Source organism: Vipera berus, assembly GCF_964194415.1.
Source record: "Vipera berus genome assembly, chromosome: 6".
Classification (NCBI taxonomy): Eukaryota; Metazoa; Chordata; class Lepidosauria; order Squamata; family Viperidae; genus Vipera; species Vipera berus.
Window position 1 is genome coordinate 20,396,414 of NC_138208.1, and position 23,738 is coordinate 20,420,151.

Below are 23,738 nucleotides of genomic sequence, written 5' to 3' on the forward strand. Positions count from 1 at the left end.
AACCAGCATTTAATTATACTTAATTATAACAAAGTCCTGATGGAACAGTAGTTAAAATGCAGTATTGCAGGCAAACTCTGCCCACAGCCTGAAGTTTGATCTTGACATGGCTAGATCCTTCCATCCTTCCAAGATCGGTAAAAAGAGGACCCAGATTGTGTAATGTTTCTTCATTACAAACTGCTCAGAGAGTGCTGTAAAGTGCTATGGGTTGGTATAAGTCTAAATGCTATCACTAATGCTATGAGGTGGAACAAACTATTAATCTCACAACTTTCTGGAAAAGCTATAGATCACTGGACCTGCCTTGATGTTTGCACATAAATAGCTCAACTGATGATTTTTAAGTGACTACAAAGTGACTTACTTTGATACCTGAGTTTTTGCATATTTCTCCAACTTAATGTGAAGCATTCATCAAGAAAGGATACGATCATTGCCCTTGAAAAGGGGCCTTCCTGTTACCATCTCAGCCATTATACACCCCACTGACCAGATATCCACTGAAATACAGAAAATGCACCCATTAAACTGGTGAGCAACATCTAAATTCAGCTCATCAATCAACCACAAAACCTTTAAAAAGAAAGCAACAACACAAAATCAGTGTTTTGTGATTTGTAACTGAAAATGTGTATTCTATTTCTGCAATTTCAATAGTTCAATGAATGCTTTTTAGAACATTAATGGTCTGATCTACAGGCATCTTCTTTCTTTCAAAGTTTCTGTTCTTTAGCATTGATGAAGCAGCTGGGTATGATCTGAATTAAAGCTGTCTGTTGTGCCAGCTCTTTATTACATTTTAAATTTTCATGTAAGGAGCTCAGCATGCTATAGTCTCATTTCCATTTCATCTGCTCATAAATCTTGTGTTAAGACTGAAAAAAAAATAATCAGGTCCAGTGAGTTCTATGAATCAGTAGGCTATTATTTTTAAAAAATAAAAATAACACTTCTATGGTTGGCTCACTATTATGAAATGAGTTTTCTGGAAGTACCAGCTTCCCTTGTCAGAAATGCAAACAGTGGTAACTAATAAATAATTAATATAGTAATTAAGACTCAGAATTAGCAGAGAGAAAATAATTGTTGGTCTAAGTCTTCAGGATAGCATTTGAAGAAAGAGGAGGATGAGGAAATTGTGGGAGACATTGTATGTAATCACAATGATGATACTTGTATCTGACATAGGAATACAAGCATGAAAGGCAATACAGGTAACCTTCATTTAATTATGGTAATTGAAACTGCAGGGTATGTGATGGTTTGTGAAGGTTAGGTGAGGTTTGGGGTCGCTACTCCAGGATGAGAGAGACTGAGATTTTGTTTATGGAACTTTGCTTGTGGGAAAACGGCAAGGAAGGTTGCAAATGGCAATCATGTGACTGCAGAACACTGCAACCTTTGTAACCACAAGCCAGTTGCCAGGTGCCCAGGTTGCAAATCACGTGAGTGGGAAGGTGCTGGGAGCTGGAATTGGTTGTAACTCTCCTTTTTCAGCCCTACTGTACCTTCAAATGGTCTATGAACAAATGATTGGTAAGCAAAGACTACTTGTAGGCAGATTTTTCAGAAGCTAGATATGGCTACTCGGCTTCCAAGTCCCCATAGTAAGGGGCCACTGTTAAGAATGACTGAATAGGTAAACCAGACAAGTGAAGTCAGACATTGCAGAAATGGCAAAGCCTTGAAACCCAAGAATTTCAGAAACCTACCTCATGTCATGCAGATGACTAGAACTAAGATGTTACCCTCTGGAAACGTTATGGAAATTAATATGCAAAGAGCTACACTACCTGTTGTTTAATTCTTTGCAATTTTATTCAATGTCTCTGCTAATAAAACAATAGACTTTTTCCGTTAGTCTATTATTTTTTATTTATTTTTTTATTTTAATCCCATTTATATCCCGCCCTTCTCCGAAGACTCAGGGCGGCTTACAATCTAAGCACAAATCAAATGTACTTAGCAATAGCCTTCATTCTATGTATATGCCTGCTTATTAGGGCTTTCGCCCCCCCCAAGTGTAAAGCTGCTGCTCTTTTGCAATAGGAGTGATGAAATCAGTGGTTACAGAAACCCCAACACAGAAAAACAGTTTCTAGCAAATACAAAAATTACCTGTTTGTGTATAATGCATCCAATTAAGTATAACTTCTGGGGCTCGATACCACCTAGTGACCACATAGCCAGTCATCTCACTATCTGTATGTCTTGCCAGCCCAAAATCTAAAATCTGTTTTAGAGGAACAAAATATAATCTATTTTCATTTCTGGAATGTCATAAACACCTTGAATTGGGATGAGATTTGTTCATGTTAGAAAATATCTATTAATATATTTATCATTCTTAAATCCTATTAATTCAATGGCCTCTTCCTAAAAATGTAAACCTATTACCTTGAAAATAGTTAAAGATCCCTAACAGGCTACATTACATTTTGGTCTTATTGCTAAAATACATTTCTCATATTCATATATTTTGTCATTACCTTCGTTCAACTTACAACATTATCCAAATAATTGATTGCAATGAAATGATACCCTTATTTTAGAGGAACGCAAACGGTTATTTAGATTTTGTAGCCTTGTTCATATTAAGTAGCATTTTTGCAAGTAAAGGACAAGAATTTCAAAGCCCTATCCATTACATGCTATTTATTCAATCATCATAAACACAGGTTCTATATATTACATTTTTCCTGACAGTTGTAGGTGGAAATCTCAGTTCACAGGAATTATTTTTACATTATATAATCATAAAGCAAAACTGAAACCACATGAATTTGGCTTATTATTCATATATTCACAGCTACTGAGAAAGCTTTAAGCTTATTTTAGGCCATAATAATGCAGCTGGCAGAAACAGATCCCCCCCTCCCCAATTATCAGATACTCCAAAATGCCATGCAAAGTGTCAAAGACCTCTGGCTCCAAGCATTACATAGGGTTCAAGGATACTATGCCCAAAGTTGATGGAGATACAATTTGAAAATCAATCTCACTATTCCTTACTGCACGTACCAAAATGTGGAACCAGTTCAATGCAATTTTTAAAAAATGAAATAGAGCACTTACAGGTAATCCTCCACAATTGGACCTGAAATCTTGTTGATTTGAGATACTATGTGACCACTTTGTTCACCGACTGCAATCCTGGCTCTCCCTCTTGCAGTTGTTAAGCAATGGTGTGGGTCATGAAGCAGACTGCTGGGGCCTGGGCTTCCAGGACATGGTGGAGAGAGGAAAGGGTCCAAGCCAGGGAGAATGACCACGAAAATGCTATATTTTGTCAGTGTTTTTGCCAGATTTGAGGACCATTCCTCCAGTGTGTGGAAGGATTTTTCCTCCCTGCATAGAGGGGGAGAGAAAGTCCCTCTGCTTACTAGGGCAGGGATCCCCAACCTCCAGTCTGTGGACTGGCACTGGTCTGCGGCATGCCAACAACCGGTCCGTGCAAGCAAGCGAAGCTGCATCTGCAGGCCGCATACAAAACCACACACCCCTCCAGTCTGTGGAAAAACCTTTCTACGTGGAACAGGTCCCTGCTGCCCAAAAGGTTGGGGGCTGCTGCAGTAGGGCAATGGATGAAATCCAACATCCCCTCCATTTCAAACTTTTATGCTGACTCCCCTATTGACTTTCTGGGTCTTTTTCTGGATGTTAGGCACACCCAACCAGATACACACCTGCAGAGTCTGAGTTAACTATTATTATGTTCTTTCTATAATACAGGGACCTCCCCAGTCTAGTAGTCTACTCCTGCAAACCAGTAGATAAGGCTCCAAGGAACCTAGGGAGGGTTGACCTTAGCCCTTTTGTGGTTGTACTGTGACTCCAGTCTAGCTCTGAGCTTGATTTCTTCTCCTTGCTAGGCTGGGTGCTTCCCAACACTGGCAAAGCTGGGAGAGAAAATTATAAACGGCGATCACATGATGGCAGGACATTTGGCAATTGGTTGTAAATGAGAACAGGCTGCTAAGTGCTCAAAATGTAGCCATGTGATGGGAAAGAAGTCTGAGATTTTATTACAACAGGAAGTGCTTTATGATCTCTAGAGGAGGGCTTTTCAACCTTTCCACCCATTGTACCACTTTTAGCATATGGCAACATCCGAGTACCACCAGTCCCCTAGCAAGGTGTCAAAAACTTGACCAAAAAAAAAAAGTAAAAAAGTGATGAAGTACAGGTAGTCCTCGACTTACAACAGTTCGCTGAGTGTCCAAAGTTACAATGGCACTGAAAAAAAGTGCCCCCCAAGCCACAGCCGAGCAAGACACCTGCCTGCCCGCCCGGCAGCGCTCTTCCTCCTGTCCGAGGTTTTCATTGTTGTGAGCTTTTCTGTTGAGGATTGGCAGCGGGGGTGGGGTGGGGGCTGTTTGGTTTTTATTCCCGCCCCCTCTGCTGGGTGGTTGCAGCAGGTTTTGGTCACTTCACATGACCCTGGGACACTGTGACCATCATAAATATGAATCAGTTGCCAAGCATCTGAATGTAAACCACAAGTCCCCGGAGATGCTGCAACATTCCAGCTGATCGGCGCTTCTTCTGGGCTCAGCAGATGCGCCAGGATCAGCGCCGAGCTCCAGCTGGAGCCTGGCGCTGATCCTGGCGCTTCTGCTGAGCCCTGACAGCCCTGCAGCTCTAGCCATCTCTTGCTCAGGCTTCTGTGGTGCTACCACTGGTTCAGTTCATTCCCCTCCCCCCTACCACTTTTCTAGGACGGTCGCTTACCACCTGCTAGGTGCCAATGTACCACAGGTGGTACCCGTACCACTGGTTGAAAAGCTCTGCTCTAAAGCACCCATTTCAAGCCTGTAACGACTGAACAGTCATTAAATAACTGATCATAAGTTGTGGACCACCTGTAATTGCTTTCTTATGTTAAAGTTGCAATTTAACAGCTGGCAGGTAAGAAGCTTTGCATGTTTTCAAAGGATTTTGCTACAACATTTCCATGAAAATACTTTACATCTAACCCTCTGTTTAATTCCTCTTTTTCTGTTGGAATTTTTTAAAAAAAACAGTTTATCTGTTTAAACACAGACATGATGCTCTAACAAAACTTAAGTAATTTATGTTGCGTTAATGTGCTCTCCTATGGATTACTGCTTGTTAGAAAGATTGTCTTCTTTGCCATAAATTCATACAAATCCTGAACTCAGTAACCAGCTATGGTTGTAACATACACCCAAACTGAAGGTCATACTGAACTACTTGTAGCTTCAGTCAATCCAAGTTAACTCAAAAATAATTTAATTTTTTGAAGCTTTTTACATGAACCCCATCAACACAGCCTTTATTAAGATGCTCAATTGTCTAAATGAAAGCCTTGCAAAGTGAAAAGCCCTAGAGTGTCTACTCAGCATTTTATTCCTATTACCCCAATCTAGACGAGCATGCTGTTTCCAGCTTGTATCTTATTTTCCACAGCTTAATTAAAGATACCTTTTGTAAAAGACGAATAAATGGTCTTTTGTAAAAGACAAAGACTTGATTCTGCTGTCTTCTTACAAATAATGGGATGGAATCCAATAATTATCTATGTAAAACATTCAAGCTTAAGCTTCTGGAAAAATGTTAACAAACTTCTTTTATAAGCAATCATCCTTACATACCACAGTGTGCAACGTTGCAGAGTCTACTCTTAGTCAGGAAATCTGGAGTTAATCCAGGCACACAGACATTAACAGTCTATTACTTCACACAATAGTGCTACAGACTGTAACCTGTTCTCAGTTTTAAAATGCTTTTTGCATTAATTATATCTGACATACTTCCAGATTCCCCAGTATTTACTTCTGAAAAAGCAACTAGAGCATTCAGTTTCTTACCTTCAACTCACAGTCTTCATTAACCGCTAGGTTTCCAGGTTTTAAATCCTAGGAAGATATTTAAAACAAGAAATCTAAAACTGAATTTATTTGTAGTTGGAAGTATTTATTTCAAAGGCAGCCATTTTTTTTTACTTCTTCAAGACAAACAATGGCCCAGAATGCAAATGGATTGATGTGTAGCCAAATATGAACATAGGGACGAATACTCAGCCAGAAGCTTCTCTGGCAGTGACTGATCAATAAATCACAGAAGCCAAGGGAGCAAGCAACAGGATTAAAAAAAATTCCAAAGTCAAACATGTGTGTACGTATATAACCATAACATTTCCACTGAGCAAAATGAAAATACTACATGCATGCAAACATCCTGATCTCCTTTTAATCAATCACAAAAGAAACCTGTACCATTCATCACATTTATATTGAATTGGAAATGATTACTGTGATACGCTAACATACGCTGGATCATGGAGAAAGCTAGAGAGTTCCAGAAAAACATCTACTTCTGCTTCATTGACTATGCCAAAGCCTTTGATTGTGTGGATCATAACAAACTGTGGCAAGTTCTTAAAGAGATGGGCGTACCAGACCATCTTATTTGTCTCTTGAAAAACCTATATGTGGGCCAAGAAGCAACAGTGAGAACTGGACACGGAACCACTGATTGGTTCAAAATTGGGAAAGGAGTCCGGCAAGGCTGTATACTGTCACCTTGCCTATTTAACTTATATGCAGAGCACATCATGAGAAAGGCAGGGCTAGATGAATCAAAAGTTGGAATTAAGATTGCCGGAAGAAACATCAACAACCTAAGATATGCAGATGATACCACTCTAATGGCAGAAAGTGAAGAGGAACTAAAGAGCCTCTTGTTGCGAGTGAAGAAGGAGAGTGCAAAACTTGGGTTGAAACTAAATATTAAGAAAACCAAGATCATGGCATCTGGCCCTCTCAATTCCTGGCAAATAGATGGGGAAGAAATGGAGGTAGTGACAGATTTTATTTTCCTGGGCTCCAAGATCACTGCAGATGGGGACTGTAGCCAAGAAATTAAAAGACGCTTGCTCCTGGGGAGGAAAGCCATGGCTAATCTAGACAGCACACTAAAAAGCAGAGACATCACCCTGTCAACAAAAGTGCGTATAGTCAAGGCTATGGTCTTCCCAGTTGCAATGTATGGCAGTGAAAGCTGGACCATAAGAAAGGCTGAGCGCCAAAGAATTGAAGCCTTTGAACAATGGTGCTGGAGAAGACTCCTGCGAGTCCCTTGGACTGCAAGGCGATCAAACCGGTCAGTCCTAGAGGAGATCAACCCTGACTGCTCTTTAGAAGGCCAGATCCTGAAGCTAAAACTCAAATACTTTGGCCACCTAATGAGAAGGAAGGACTCACTGGAGAAGAGCCTAATGCTGGGAAAGGTTGAGGGCAAGAAAAGAAGGTGACGACAGAGAATGAGGTGGCTGGATGGAGTCACTGAAGCAGTAGGCGTGAGCTTAAATGGACTCCAGAAGATGGTAGAGGACAGGAAGGCCTGGAGGAACATTGTCCATAGGGTCGCGATGGGTCGGACACGACTTCGCAACTAACAACAACAACACTGTGATAATTCCTGAAGGATAGAGTTTAATTTGCATTTAAGCTGTAACTCTGCAAACAGTACATGAAAGAACCCAAGGAATACATTAACCAAGTACTCATTAAAAACAGCAAAGACTTTTTCAATGAAGCTTTGTAGCTATCAATAATTGAAATTGTGCAATAAACGTTATCTTTCTTTGTATATTTCCGGATAAAATTTCAGGATAAAAATTCCAAGCACTATATATGGATATATCATTGAAGAGAATCTTTCCACAAGAATATATAAACCTATCAAAAAGAAAAGCCTGAAGAGTTTTACTTACTCTATGAATTATGCCAGATGAATGGATATACTGTGGAAAGAAACAAAAAACACATTACTCATTTGCTATTGATGAAACATGTTTTTTTTGTTCCAAAGCTTTTCAGAGCAATGGCAAAAACAATCCATGGGGAACCATTGTGGTGTACGTAGTCATCCTCATCCTGATTTGACTTTCATTTTTTATTTTAAAGAAGGTCTTCTCCTAAGCAAAACATCAGGCTGTAGCTTTGTCTATATTTATAGATATGCCTCAGGGCCCCACAAAACCTCTTTATAGTTTTTAGGAATCAAAAATGTTTGGTGTCTTCAATGGTGCACTTTGCATGAATACCCATCTGTTAATGGATAAAGGTAATCTGGGCCAACAATGAGCATACTGCAAGATTAGAGTATGAGACACTGTTCAGAACAGCCTCATCTGTTTGCCTTCTCATAAATGCTATTTTGTGACCTGAATGCCCCCACTATAACATAATAATAATAATAAAGTTGGAAGGGACCTTGGAGGTCTTCTAGTCCAAAATCCTATATCATTTCATACAAATGGTTGTCCAGTCTCTTCTTAAAAACTTCCAGTGTTGGAGCATTCACTGCTTCTGGAGGCAGGTTGTTCCACTGGTTAAATGTTCTAACTGTCAGGAAGTTTCTCCTTAGTTCTAGGTTGTTTCTCTCTTTGATTAGTTTCCATCCGTTGCTTCTTGTCCTGCCTTCGGGTGCTCTGGAGAATAGCTTGACTCCCTCTTCTTTGTGGCAGCCCCGGAGATATTGGAACACTGCTATCATGTCCCCCCTCGTCCTTCTCTTCATTAAACTAGATATACCCAATTCCAGCAACCGTTCCTTATATGTTTTAGCCTCCGCACCTCTAATCATCTTTGTTGCTCTTCTCTGTACTCTTTCCAGAATCTCAACATTTTTTTTACACCATGGTGACGAAAACTGGATGCAGTATTCCAAGTGTGGCCTTACCAAGGCACTGTAAAGTGGTATTAATACTTCACGTGATCTTGATTCTATCCCTCTGTTAATGCAGCCTAGCACTGCGTTGGCTTTTTTTGGCAGCTGCAGCACACTGCTGGCTCATATTTAAATGATTGTCCACTAGGACTCCTAGATCCCTCTCACAGTTACTACTATTGAGCAAGGTACCACCTATACTATACCTGTACATTTGGTTTTTCTTGCCTAAATGTAGAAACTTACTTTTTTCACTATTGAATTTCATTTTGTTAGATAGTGCCCATTGTTCAAGTCTGTCCAGATCCTCCTGTATCTTAAGCCTATCTTCTGGAGTGTTGACTACTCCTGCCAGCTTGGTGTTGTCTGCAAATTTGATGAGTTCCCCATCTATCCCCTCGTCCAAATCGTTGCTGAAGATGTTGAAGAGCACTGGGCCTAGAACAGAGCCCTGGGGCACCCCACTACACACATTTGTTACATGAATGGGCAAGAGTTCACAGGGAAGAGCCATTTTGTCAGTGTCCATGAAAAGCTTTTGAAATTAAAATTTGTCTTTCAACTCAAAAAGACCCTACCTATTGTACTTTAGCTGTGTTTTATGGAAGTTGCAATCCAACAACCTAGAAATCAATCTTTAAGTTGTCAGAAATCAGACATCTAGATTGAGAAACATATGAATGGAAAACTCAAAATTCTTCTATCAAACCAAAAACTGTTAATGGAGGATTATCTCTTTGATACAGACCAACAATTTACCTTACCTACATATGTAGGAAACCAGTCTTTTGAATTATGGCTCAAGACCAAATGTCTGCCCTTCTTCCCTGCAAGCACTAAATTTCCAGATAAAATGAATTTGCAAAACAGAGCTCAGATGGTGATTTTCTACACCATAGCTCTTCTTGGTTCTATTTCTGTCCTTGTTTCACTTCAACAGATGGCGTTGCCATCAATGTGGGATTCCCAAACTAGAGCCTTCAGCCATTTTAATCTTAGCCTTTCACTTCTTCCTACTACTTTAAGCAGGAAAAAAACATTTGAAACTTTAGCATGAACACTTATGTTTGCACATTTCCACAATGTATTTTGTGTATAAGAAAATATACACAAATATAGAATAGGAAAGGATCATTATGGAAATATTTGTAGGCAAGCAAAGCTTCCTAAAGAAGCTAATAGGAAACAGAGAAAAACAATGATTTACAGTGATTCTGTAATGTAGTTATGAATGTGATGGACTAGGACTGGGAAGGCACAGATTCAAGACCTGCCTGAGCCATGAAAGCTCACAGGGTTATTTGGAATCAGTCTCTATTGCAATTCAATATATCTCATGGGGTTGTTGTTCTGGGAGGATAAATGCTCTCTACCTGTATCCTCAAACTTGTAGAGGAAAAGGTAGGAAATCAATCAAGTATATGAAATCATTCTTAATCCCCCATGACAGTACTTACAACATCAAGTGTCCCATTTCTTTTTCAAAAAGATAAAGTTTTCATTTCTTGTTGATGTTAACAGGAAGTTTAAACAAACATGAAAACAGCCAGGTGTTGCTTCTCAGCAAACACCAGGTACAATATTTCTGGCTTTCCATTTCTCCCTGCATCTGGGCCAGATTGCACATTGCAACTGAGATGACTTTCTGGCTTAAAGAATCAGAGAACAACGTGAGACCCAAAGTTGTTTTCCTTGCTTGGTTTGCAGTAAATTCAGCAGTGGCAAGTCCTAAACCTGACTGCAAAATTTCATTCCATTCCACTTCACTTTACTTTATCCCTATTCATCATCCGTATTCCTACTCTATCCTTCCTTCCTTTCCCCTTCCCTCCTTCTGCAAATAAAAGGAGAGATAATTTACCATTAAGCCCAAATCTAGAAGAGTAACTGATTGTTGCCAAATTAATTCAGGATCTTCAAAACAATTTTGTAACATAATTTAAAGGAAGCTTACACATCTTGGATATTTCAGGACCAAATTCCATCTGTCAATTAATATGTAATTTTACACCATGAAGTGGATTATAAAATTGCACGAGGAGGTTCCTCATATATATATATTTTCTTTCATTCAATTGTGTCTGATTATCAGAGGCTGCCTCAACATGTCCCTGCAATTTTCTTGTGGAAAGGGTTTTCTGAAGTGGTTTGCCATTACCTTCTTCCCAGAGCTGAAAATAATAGATTCAGAGTTACCTGGCTGGCATTGTGCCTAAGGCAGTTAGGACTAGAACTCACAGTCTCCTGGTTTCTAGCATGATGCCTTAACTACTTATCACAGGAAAGGATATAAGAGAGAATGATGACAAAAGCCAACAAAGCAATTGAAAGAGAAAGATCTAACCTTTAGGCCCTTTAACATCTGGTAGACCAGGAACTGGATCCTATCTTCAGTTAGTTTCTCATGCTTCATTATTTTACTTAAGTCTGTTCCCATAAATGGCATGACAAGGTAGCTAAAATGAAAAGGCAATTAAATATGAACTAAACCAAATTACATAGTCTAATTGTAATTTATTTATTTATTTATTTGTTTGTTTGTTTTTATATACCGCCCTTCTCCCGAAGGACTCGGGGCAGTGTATATTGTAGAGTAGCAGGTTATCATGTATAGGCATGCCAGATTATGAAGATTTCTTCAAGAAGCTGTGAGGACAGTGTAAAAAAATAAGCCTATCTTTAAAAATGAACCCTAAATTGGAATATAGGTAGCCCTATATTCCAATATTTTCATTGCTAAGCAAGAAACTTGCTAAGTGAACTCTGCTCCATTTTAAAGCCTTTTTTGCCACAACTGTTAAGTGAACCACTGCATTTGTTAGGTTAGTAACATGGTTAAGTAAATCTGGCTTCCCCATTGACTTTGCTTGTCAGGTGAACACATGTCCCCGGGACACTGCAACCGTCATAAATACATGCCAACTGACCAGATTTTAATCATGTAACCAGGGGGATGCTGCAATGGTTGTTAAGTGTGAAAAAAGGTCACTTTTTTCAGGACTGTTGTAACTTTGGTCACTAAACAAATGGTTGTAAATCAATGACTGTCTGCATAATAAAAAGGTCAATGTAAAAAGAAGTGCCTTGAAACCTTTCCTAAAATTCTAGAGAACTGGTGGCAAAACTCCTTTCTAAAGTCTATTACCTAGGTTTGAGAGCAAGACAGAATTTACTTCGGATTATAAAATAACCATGTAAAAATTGCTCTTATTTTCCACTTAGCATTATGTTATATAAAGGCTTTCTGGGTTTTTTTTTAACTGAACATCACAAATGGTTTATGCTTTAGAACACGAAATGTTGATAGATAACATTATCTACAGTTGGCATAGTTTTATACTACTACATAAAACTGAGTTCAACTAGAGCAGGGGTAGGCAACCTCGGCTCTTTTATGACGCATGGACTTCAACTACCAGAATTCCTGAGTCAGCATAGCTGACTCAGGAATTCTGGGAGTTGAAGTCCATGCATCATAAAAGAGCCGAGGTTGCCTACCCGAAGATGCAAAACTGCTCTTTTGATCCCTCCATCATCTAACTGCTTCAGCTGAAATCCATTTATCAAGGCAAACCAGATCAAAATTAGGATAAGTGGAGACAACTGAGCATCTCATATAAAGCAGATAAAACAGTCCTTCAAACCTACATTTCCAACATAAAATATATGAACCTGGTCTATGTCAGGATTTTTTTTAAAAAAATATTTATTTATTGAACCCATTTACATAGCCATCTATCTTACAAACAAGTGACTTTGGGCAGTGTACTGCAGAGTTCAAAAAATTAATAGATTAAAAATTATTTTAAAAAATCATAAAAATCAAGATAGTAACATTACATTATGACTTATGTTTATATCTGTATAAACCAGGGAAAGATGCCATCAAGTCAATATTGACTCTTAGTGAACATATTAATAAATTGTCTCCAAGAAAATGTTGATAAGCATCAGGAGATAAAGCTGAACTAAATAGTTTAGCTTATGTTCTGCGACCTAATTTTTCTTAAGCAGAGCTAGTTCTTGGGATGGGAATCCACAGGGCCATAGACAACAATGGATACTTCTTAGAGACAGACAACGTAAATCGCTTCCATATTGCATATAAATTTCTTAAATAAATAGTCATTCAAAGGAGAGGCACAAGTGTGCTCTCGCGACCAAGACTGATAAAAAGATGAAGACTTTACATTGAAGATTGCAATGTAAGTTACTTGGAAGGACAAGTCTTGGGGACTTTGGAATAGAACAGATAATGTGAGAAGCTCTGGCACATGGAAAAGTATTATCTTGCTTGCCAGAAGTAATAAAATATCATTAATGCTTAATTAGAACTCCTACTAAATTAAATGAAATTCACCTAACCCTTTAAACATGTCTAAGGTAGTCCAATCTGTATCCTGCTATCAATTATTTAAATTCAAAGGGAAACAGTGAAATTTGCAGAAAACTGATCAAACACATAAAAAGGGTGGAAAAAGCAGGTACTTTTCAGCTTCTGGGGACTATATTTAGCGCAAGGGAAAAAGCAGAACTTTCTGATTAAAAAAAAACAGGATAAACAAGGAACCAGGCCTGGAGTACTGACAATTGTTGAATACTGAAAACAATGATGTGTGCTTTCCTCCATAATTTTATTATGGCTAATGTGCCACAGCTTATGAATATTGCAAAGCTGCTGAATAGCTCACAAGCCATCCCAACAATATAAATAACTAATGATAAAAATATGGTTGAAGTAACTTAATAACTGCAGCCTTTTTACACTAATACATGTATGGTAGATATTATTGTATTCACATGTAATAAGAAAATGCAGAACTTTAAATACAGGGTTTAAAAGCTAACAAATAATGCAAACATTCAATACTAATTTAAAACAGAGGAAGAGGGGGAAAATAAACTATTTATGGAAGCAATTAATTACACAAACCCAAGTAACTAATAAAAGTTTCATAGACTTCTCCAGCTACATGGGGAGGAAGAAATAGCACATTTCTGTTTTTGTACAGGTAGCTTAAATTTCCCAAGTGTTGCATACTACAGCACCCATTTTATATTTTGATTGAATACAACAGAAACTGTGGCTGAATACCTGGCTACTGCCAAGTAGAAAAAGCTGCTTTAGGTTTCAAATGACTAAGACAATCTACTTTTTAATAAATAACCAGATATTTCAATACCTAATTATAAATAATAAACATGGTTTTTTAAAATATCAGATATTCAACTTCTTGACAATTAAACAAAGCGGCACATACACCTAACAAATGAATAAATTAACTACTTTTAGAATAAGATATATTACTTTAAATAATTCCATCAGCAATATTTTCACCACTGAAAAACAAAATTGGCATTAATGTGCTGGTTTACATTTTATTTGGCAAACATTTGGTCTAAATGTCCTCCAGCTTTATTTAGTAAAATCTCAACCATTAAAACTAGAAAAATATTTCAGAAGTTTTTCTACTTAAACCTGTAAAGAGGTAACAGCTAAGTTCATTGTGTGCAAAGACATAGATGGTTGTGATGTTATTCTAGTCACGATTCTTGCAGCATAATGATAACACTCACCAACATCTACATTAACGTATCCTAATATGAAGAACCAGATTCCAAACTGTTCCAGTTAACTCCAGAGCAAACCTAACCAAGAACAAGGGTGGGCCATTAATTTTCCCAAGGGGCCACATGAGAAACTGGGAATATTGTGGAGGACCACAGCCACCCTGCCAATGCACCACCTTCTGCAAATGCCACACTGATATCCTGCCCCCGACACCCACCCACCCATTTCTGAAGCCCTATTCTCCCACTGATACCAATGCTGTGTGCTAGACTGGGATCGCCTGTGAATCATAAAATGCTCAGGTCTGCAAAGAAGAACAATAATTCCATCAATATAAATACAAAGAAATTTGAGATCAGCATCTGTTTTAGTGTAAATCATAACACAGAACCCAAAGTTTTCCCCAAAATTATACACTTACAAGTCATTAAATTTATCTAGTGAAGGATCTGGCGTGAAGACATCTAGAAGCCCAATTACCTACAGAAGGGAAACACAAGTAAGAAAATAATGCCATTGCAATTATTTGCATGAGAAACATTAATTGCCGGTCTGCTTCCAGATCCAATTCAAAATGTTGATTATGATCTTTAAAGCCCTACAGGGCATGAGGCCACGTTACCTATGGAACTATATTTATCCCATTACATCAGCATGTCCCCCCCCATCACACAGGAAAGATGTGTTGCAGACCCCATCAGTCAAAGAGTGATTGGTGGGGTCCACAAAGAAAGCTTTCTCGGCCTTTACCCCCACTCTGTGGAAGTCTACCCCCTACCAGAGGTGAGGCAGGTCTCCACTCTCTTGGCCTTCCACAATGGTGTTAAAAACATGGCTCTGCACCTTTTCTTGGAGCAAGCAAATGGTGCCCTGAAAGCCTCCCCACTTTTTAATCAATTTGTAACATTCATTGCCTTTTTTAAATTTTACATATTATTTTTTATGTTTTTAATATTTTACTGAACATCTCCCAGAATCACTTTGTGAAGGAGATGGACGGTTCTTAAATATGATGAACAAATGATTAGTGAATTCAGGGTTTGTTTTGCTGTAGGGAAATGGTGTTACATTTAGTATGCTATATGTTGCATGCATTTCATGTATATAGGTTTGATCTGAACAAGTGAGAGCAAATTGCAGAACTAAGATTTCCCATCTGTTCAACTCCTCTAAAAACACTCCAGAGGTTAGAAAAGCTTCATATGAAGGAGGATATCAATGGAGATCAAGTTTCTTTTTGCACTGCTTTCTTTTGTGTCTCCTTGGATCAGAAGAGAAAACTGTTGACTTGCAGCTTCCTTTGTGCATCTTCAGAGATTCCTCTACCAGAATTGTATCTGCTCAAACTAACACTATTTTGAGGTAGGCAACACAAGGAAATAATCTTAAAGAATATATCACAATTAAAAAATAAAGACTCTCACTATATTGCCACCAGTTAAGTCTTGTTCATATGGAAGACGTAAAGCTCTTGTAGACATCATTCGTCCAGAAAGATTAAGTATGGTCCTTTGCCACTAAAAGATTTCTACCCATTTTAGATTTGGTTTAGCAACACAGCATAGATGCCCCTCCCCTAAATATTTAATGAATAGATAAAATATTACAACCCTGCAATTATCTCACATATTCCCATGAAAATTCGTGACCCATAAGTGTTCATCTTAGAAATGACAAAGCCAGGAGCCAAAAAAAGTGGTGAGCCTTGATTTACTGCATCCCATCAAGAAAACCCTGACCAAATTAACTTGCATGAAAACACATACCTGCCTGATTCTCACCTACTAACTTACTTGCTTGGCAGAAAAATAGAAGATAATTAATGATGAAAAATAGTAATTTTAATGGATTCAAAATATATTCCGTTTGCTCCATGCTAAAACAAAAACTCTGAAACAGCACTTTAACAAAACTGTTATGGCTTGAATGGAACAGAATATTTGTAACTAGCAACAAGACAGCATTCTCTTCCTCAATCCCCAGATTCACAATCAGTACTGATAATTACTGGACAAAACATGTAATGTTTAATTGGACAGACAATTAATGCTGTCAAAAACACATGGAAGTATCAATTGGTATAACAAAAACCTTTGGTCCCTTTAGCTTTCAAAAATCTGACAAGGGGTGCAAGCATTGTGCATAAAATATTATTGTTCAGACACAATAACACACATTCATATATATGTGTGTGTGTATGCATGTGTACACACACGTATGTATGTATGTATATGTATATGTATATAAAATAGAGCTGGAAGGGACCTTGGAGGTCTTCTAGTCCAGCCCTCTGCTCAAGTAGAAGAATCTATACCATCTCAGACAAGTAACAGATCCTACACACACACACAGCAATACCATTCAGAGCCTTGGTGGAGCAGTGGGCTAATGCCTCCTTAAGTAACACCAGCTGCCTGCAATTAGCGCAGGTTCGCATCCCACCAGGCTCAAGGTTGACTCAGCCTTCCATCCTTCCGAGGTAGGTAAAATGAGGACCCAGATTGTTGGGGGCAATTAAGCTGACTTTGTAATAATGCCGCTGGGTGTGTGTGTGAAAGCCCTAACAAGCAGGCATATACATAGAATGAAGGCTACTGCTAAGCTTGTAAGCCACCCTGAGTCTTCGGAGAAGGGCGGGATATAAATGGAATTAAAAATAAAAAAAATTCAGCCCAAGGGCTCAGTAAACAGAACATCAGACTGATGCCAGTTGTTCATTAGACTCTACAACAATTCTCACTTAATCGTGAAGAATTTTTTTTAATTTGGCATTTCTGTAATGTTAGGCTACATATTAACTATGGTTAGCATTTTCACCCATCTGTTCTGTTCCTCTATTATCATGACTATGAGATTAATGTCTTTTTCACTTCCAGTTTTAACTATTTAGATCTCAATTGTTATTCATTTAACCAATTCTAACTGCTGGTTTGTTTCAATAATGTTCAATAAGCATTTGCAGATTGAGTGATCCCTTTTGGGCATCAGGGACTCGTTCCGTGGAGAGAAGTTTTTCCGCGGACCGGAAGGGGCATGGTTTTGTGTGCTGCCTGCATCCCGCGGATGGGGCAGCCCGGTTGCTGGCATGCCGTGACCCGGTACTGGTCCATGGACCGGAGGTTGGGGACCCCTGATTTAGATCTTCATCTAGATCCATGTTAGTCCATGCTAAACAGTTCCTGTTAGGCTGCTAAATAGAGCACGCAAGGGCTTTCTGAACTGTGAAATAAAAGGTTCATTAGAGCAGATACTCACATTTTCATGCTTCATGTGCTTTAGAAGGCGCAGTTCCCGATAGGCTCGCTTGGCAAAAAGCTCTGATTGAAATGGGCGGTACAATTTCTTGATAGCCACTTTGTTTCCATTTTTCTGGTCAATAGCTGAACTTAACAGAGACAGGAAGAGTTGAATTAGATGTAAATAGAGAAGACATGTGGACCTGTTAAGCCAAAACAGCTACTGTATTAACTTTCTTAGGTGGATTCATCTCTTATCTTTAATTGTGCTACAAGGGTGTCTATGAATTAATAAGGATGGCTGTTCAAATGAGGTTACCTCTGTCCTGTTCTCCTTCTAAGTGTGGTAAGAAGTTTGCTTATCTTGGGAAAATTCTTCACTGACTGGAGGTTCACTCCTAGCACCACCAACAAAGTAACTACGTACTTCTCTACCTTAACAACAAACTAGCATACAAAGCCACAAAGATCTACTTTAAAAACAGCTTACTCTCCTATAATCCCCACCCAAAGTATTTTGGAGTAACATTGGACTGGACTCTTTCCTATAAAATGAATTTAGAGAATACAGTAGCAAAAATCAATACTAAGAACAACATATTCCATATTCCAGAAATTATATGGAAGTAAATGGGGAGCTTCAGCTGCCATCCTCAGGTCATTAGCACTAGGGTATGTCTACTGTGCCCCTGTATGCCTTAACAGCTGCCACACTATCAAGTTAATATCAGATTCAACAATACCATAAGGATTATAAGTAGATGTATTAAAACCACTCGGACTTGCTGACTTCCTGTTCTGATCCATATAGCACCACCAGCTTTACAAAGGCAAGATGCACGAGTGACAGTAAACAGAAAAATTCTTAACTACCGGTGCCTGCGGACCTTCCTCATTTGTATCAGCCAGAAGACTCAAATCGGGAAGCCCCCAATGGCACTTGCATAACATCTGCCCAACAACTTTAACATCAATTCCTAAAGGAAAGCCAAATGGATAAACATAGATCTTTTTAACATTTATATTGTATTGTGTTTTACTAATCTGGGTGAAATGTTAATATACATTGCTAGTCCATGTATGATATGCCAAACGCTAAATAATAACAGCTTGCTTATTTGTAAGTTTATCAGTTATAGAGGTGTATTGTAACAAGAAACCTAAGAAACTGCTCAAGTTGTATCATTTCTCTAACTGGCACTGATTCACTGACAGTTCTTTTCCATCACCTTCCATCAAATCCTTTTAAGTAAAGGTAAAGGTAAAGGTTCCCCCGCACATGCATGCTAGTCGTTTCCAACTCTAGGGGCTGGTGCTCATCTCCGTTTCAAAGCCGAAGAGCCAGCGCTTGTCCAAGGATGTCTCCGTGGTCATGTGGCCCACCGTAGTGGTCCCTATTTTTCTACTTGCATTTTTACGTGCTTTTAAGTAGAGCTAGATAATTTCTCCATGAGAAACAGATACTTTACCAAAGAACTAGGAAGTCACCTCAGCAAACTGTAATTACTTAAGATCATGTTTTGTTTAATGGGGGTAGTGGTAAGGTAGCGCAACAACATAATGTATTGTTGTTTACTGGAAGTCATATGCCACTCCAATCCAAAAGGTTCAAGTGTCTTACATTCACTTCTACAGTAACCTCAACACCTGAGGAACAGCCAAACATAACAAGAGGGATTATTTTATTTATTTTATTTTTATTTTAATTCCATTTATATCCCGCCCTTCTCCGAAGACTCAGGGCGGCTTACAAGCTTAGCAGTAACCTTCATTCTATGTATATGCCTGCTTATTAGGGCTTACGCCCCCCCCCCAAGCGGCATTATTACAAAGTCAGCTTAATTGCCCCCAACAATCTGGGTCCTCATTTTACCTACCTCGGAAGGATGGAAAGCTGAGTCAACCTTGAGCCTGGTGGGATGCGAACCTGCACTAATTGCAGGCAGCTGGTGTTACTTAAGGAGGCATTAGCCCACTGCTCCACCAAGGCTTACACTACCCTCTTCCATTTCCATGGCCAAATTCTGAGGTGTTCTGAAAAGCCAATGGGATTTGAACCAGTTAAAACTTGAAGAGGAATGTTGTTCCAAAACAGAGGCAAGAGCAAACACTGGTCCCTGAGGAAGACATTCCTTAGGGCAGGGCTTTTCAACCAGTGGTACGGGTACCACCCGTGGTACATTGGCACCTGGCAGGTGGTACGCGACCAGCCTAGAAAGGTGGTAACGGGGGAGGGGAATGAGCTGAACCAGTGGCAGCACCGCCCAAACCTGAGCGAGAGATGGCTGGAGCTGCAGGGCTGTCAGGGCTCAGCAGAAGCACCAGGATCAGCGCCAGGCTCCAGCTGGAGCTCGGCACTGATCCTGGTGCTTCTGCTGAGCCCAGAAGAAGCGCCAATAAGCTGGAAAGCAGCACTGATCCCGGCACGTCTGCTGAGCCCAGAAGAAGCGCCAATCAGCTGGAATGTTGCAGCATCTCCAGGGTTTTGTGATTTACATTCAGGTGCTTGGCAACTGATTCATATTTATGACGGTCACAGTGTCCCAGGGTCATGTGAAGGGACCAAAACCTGCTGCAACCACCCCACGCCCGCTGGCAATCCTCAACAGAAATGCTCACAACAATGAAAACCTCGGACAGGAGGAAGAGTGCCGCTGGGCAGGCAAGCAGGTGTCTTGCTTGGCTGTGGCTTGGGGGGAACTTTTTCCAGTGCCATTGTAACTTCGAACAGTCACTAAGCGAACTGTTGTAAGTTGAGGACTACCTGTACTTCATCACTTTTTTCCTTTTGGGGGGGGAGGTCATCACGTTTTTGACACCTTGCTAGGCAACTGGTGGTACTCGGATGCTGCCATATCCTAAAAGTGGTACAATGGGTGAAAAGGTTGAAAAGCCCTGCCTTAGGGGGCTGGGGATACTCTTAGATGGGTCTTATTGGACAGTAAGAAGCCACTAGTAGAAAATCCTACAGACACCCTGGTCCATGTAAGGCTTTAATGGTAAATACCTCAACTTGCATTCAGTTCTCAAAAGAAGTGTTACATGACAGGCTCTAGATCAGGAGTCCCCAACCCCCGGTCTACGCACTGGCACCGGGCCGTGGCATGCCAGAAGTCGGTCCGCGTAAACAAGCAAAGCCCCATCTGCACATGAAACCACGCCCCCTCCGGCCCACGGAAACACCTCTCACCATGGAACCAGTCCCTGGTGCCCAAAAGGTTGGGACCTCTGCTCTACATGTTATCATCACTACTGAAACTGGTGGTTTCAAGGATGTCTCAGAAAAGGCATTTTGCATTAATTCAAACAGGTATGCGTGACTGTAAGCAAGACCTTCTGATCCACAAGTTAGTATCTTATGCAGGTGTATAACTATGCAGGTGTCCATGCAACCTCAATAGCTGCCTGTTCTTCAAGGAGTTTGAAAACATTTTCAAAAGAGTTACACATATTCGTAGGTTATAGGTCTTGAATATATTGAAAATTATGAGTTTCTGAAACTGAAGGCAGCTACTTCCATTTTGCTTATTTAGATTCACTTGATGGGCCTAATGTTCTTATCCACAGCAGGAGCTGGGCTGGAGAAATTAAGGGATGCAACGACTGCCTTTTAGACCAGGTGTCCCCAAGCTGTGGGTGCGCACACCCCCTCATTTGCCTTAGTGCCACGGCTGTGGGATGCAAAAAGAGGATGCTGTACCATGGGGCGCAAAAATGGGCTGCCGCTGCGCCTCAGGTGCAAAACCGGGATGCAAATGCTGCACTGTGGGGTGCAAAAACAGAGCACCACTGCACTACAAAAATGGGGCGTCACTGCACTGCGCAAAAATGGGCCACCGCCACACTGCAAGGTGCAAAAATGGACCCTACCATGCCATGCACCGTGGAAAGGGGCCACCACTGCACGACACAAAAACAGGGCACCACCATGCCATGGGGCACAAAAATGGGCCGCTGCTGCGCCGCAGGGCACAGAAACAAGGCGCTGCCCCACACAAGAATGGGACAGGGCTAGTATCATGCAGGGCACTTGCCCCATCCTGTTTGTGGCGCACGTGTGCTCGCGGACCTGTGCGTGTGTGCACATGCATGATGCTTCCCCCTTCCTTTTCCTCCTGTCAGCCAACTGACAAAGGTTGGTGACCTCTATTTTAGAGAGTAAAATACACAGTTGGTGCCAGCCTAGGAAGAATTTCTAATCTTTGTACTTGCACATTTCAATCACTTTATAACTGTGAGGGCATTATTTTTTAAATTTAAGGAATAACAAATATAAAGAATAAACAAAAAGAATCAGATATTTGAAGGTTTTCTTTAGAAATTCAAATTCTGTGTCCCAAGATATAACATGTCCAGCAAGGTGGAGAGTTTGGTAAATCTAGTTAATATAGTAATACTTAGTGCTTGTACATATTTATTCCACCTGTGTGGTATTCTGCCTAATGAATCAATAATTAGAGGAATGACAATTTTCACACCTTTTTTCATAATTACGTTTTAATTGTTTAAACTCAGTATTTTGTATTTTTCCCATTTTTCATTTCTATTATTTTCAGTTATTGTTATTAGGTAACACTGCTTCACACATTACTCAATTTTGCTTCTTGTGACTTAGAATAGACTGGAACCTGGAAAGTTTAAAGGAGCCAAATATTTTTCCCAGTTAATTCCATTCAGAATACTTTTTCCACATAATTTCACTTCCATTTAGTTCACTCAATGAACAAATTGTACAAAATGAGCTACAGATGTATCCACCTGACCAGGTCATAATGCTACCCTGAATGGAAAAAGCTGGATAAGTTCTAGAACAGACATGTCAAACTTGTGATGTCACGTGACGTCGCACAACGTATCAGAACTTTTTCCCCATTGCCGGCAATGGGGTAGACGCGGTTTTGGGATGACGCGTCCGGCCTGCGGGCCGGCAGTTTGACACCTCTGCTCTAGAATAATTGAAGATTGAAGTCAGGACTCCAGCATTTTATGTTCCAAAATCTGTCAGAAATATAACTGGTCACAGAAATGCAGTTCTGTCAATGCATTCTGACTGCCAATTACACCAACCACCATCAGTGCACATGCCAGAGGAAGTAAAACATCAATTTTTCCTATTTCCATTTGAGATCTGGGATCAACAGAAGCGAAGAAACCAGTAATTGCTAGATGGAAATCACAGAATGAAACATTAAAATGACATGGAAATAGGAAGGGATAGGATGTAATGTGATGTAATGGGCATACTCCATAGTGTTTTGGGCAGTAATATAGAAGTAGTTTGCAATTGCCTTTTCCCAAGTTGCTTTTTCAGCTTCTCAGTCTACCCTATGGCTGTAGAATCACCTGGTGGTCTCCCATCCATCAAAACAGATTCAATTTGTTTAACTTTTACCAGATCAGCGTAGGTTTGCTAGAAGTTGCCTATAAATTATTGGAATTGGGTTTCCAACAGAAAATTTGGCTGTTCATTTGGCTTTTATTTTTAATTACTCTCGGCAAGACATTCAGATAATAGAATAACGGAGTTGTAAGGGACCTTGGAGGTCATCTAGTCCAACCCCCTGCTCAGGCAGGAAACCCTATACCATTTCAGACAAATGGTTATGCAATCTCTTCTTAAAAACGTCCAGTGTTGGAGCATTCACAGCTTCTGGAGGCAGGTTGTTCCACTGATTAATTGTTCTAACTGTCAGGAAATTTCTCCTTAATTCTAGGTTGCTTCTCTCTTTGATTAATCCATTGTGGCAGCAAAGCCATTAAAAGGCTGAGTCATTTCCAGTTAGTGAAAACGGCATGTATTGCAAAAACATTTCTGGGGGTGGGGGGAATTAAACATTTCCCTTTACAAAACACCAGCCACTTTTGTTTGTTTTTTTTGCAAAACTGTAATTCGCTACCCGAGTTTGTTTCAGTTTTTCCCCTCTCCCAAAGAGCATCAATCACCCTCCTTCTCTGCCCCAAAACAATGCAGGAATTTTTCTCTCCCTGGCACGTAAAAAAAAAGAGCAGAGATAAGAAATTCAACCTTCAAGCCATCCCAAGTCCTGCCAATACCACCCACTGGTTTCTGGGTTCGCTTTCAAGGCACGGAAGAATAAACCGCTGCATTCACACGACACGTTGTTAAAAAAAAACAAAACAAAAAACCCCCCCTCGCCGTCTCTCATGTGCGGAGCATGCTAACTTAACGAAAGCTACTGTGAATTTTTGATCAAATGGAGTCTTTCTCG

General features: G+C 39.9%; 1 protein-coding gene across 2 annotated transcripts in view; it reads right to left on the bottom strand.

Annotated features, from left to right (window-relative positions):
• MAPK12 (mitogen-activated protein kinase 12) overlaps positions 1-23,738 on the bottom strand; it is a 31,044-nt gene that overhangs the window by 6,166 nt on the left and 1,140 nt on the right. For both annotated transcript variants that reach the window (XM_081330162.1, XM_081330163.1), the window contains exons 2-8: positions 17,528-17,657; positions 14,694-14,752; positions 11,045-11,156; positions 7,742-7,771; positions 5,835-5,882; positions 2,122-2,236; positions 432-503 (exon numbers count right to left, since the gene is read on the bottom strand). In XM_081330162.1, the coding sequence (XP_081186288.1) occupies positions 432-503; positions 2,122-2,236; positions 5,835-5,882; positions 7,742-7,771; positions 11,045-11,156; positions 14,694-14,752; positions 17,528-17,657 (566 nt within the window). The remainder of the gene's footprint in view (positions 1-431; positions 504-2,121; positions 2,237-5,834; positions 5,883-7,741; positions 7,772-11,044; positions 11,157-14,693; positions 14,753-17,527; positions 17,658-23,738) is intronic.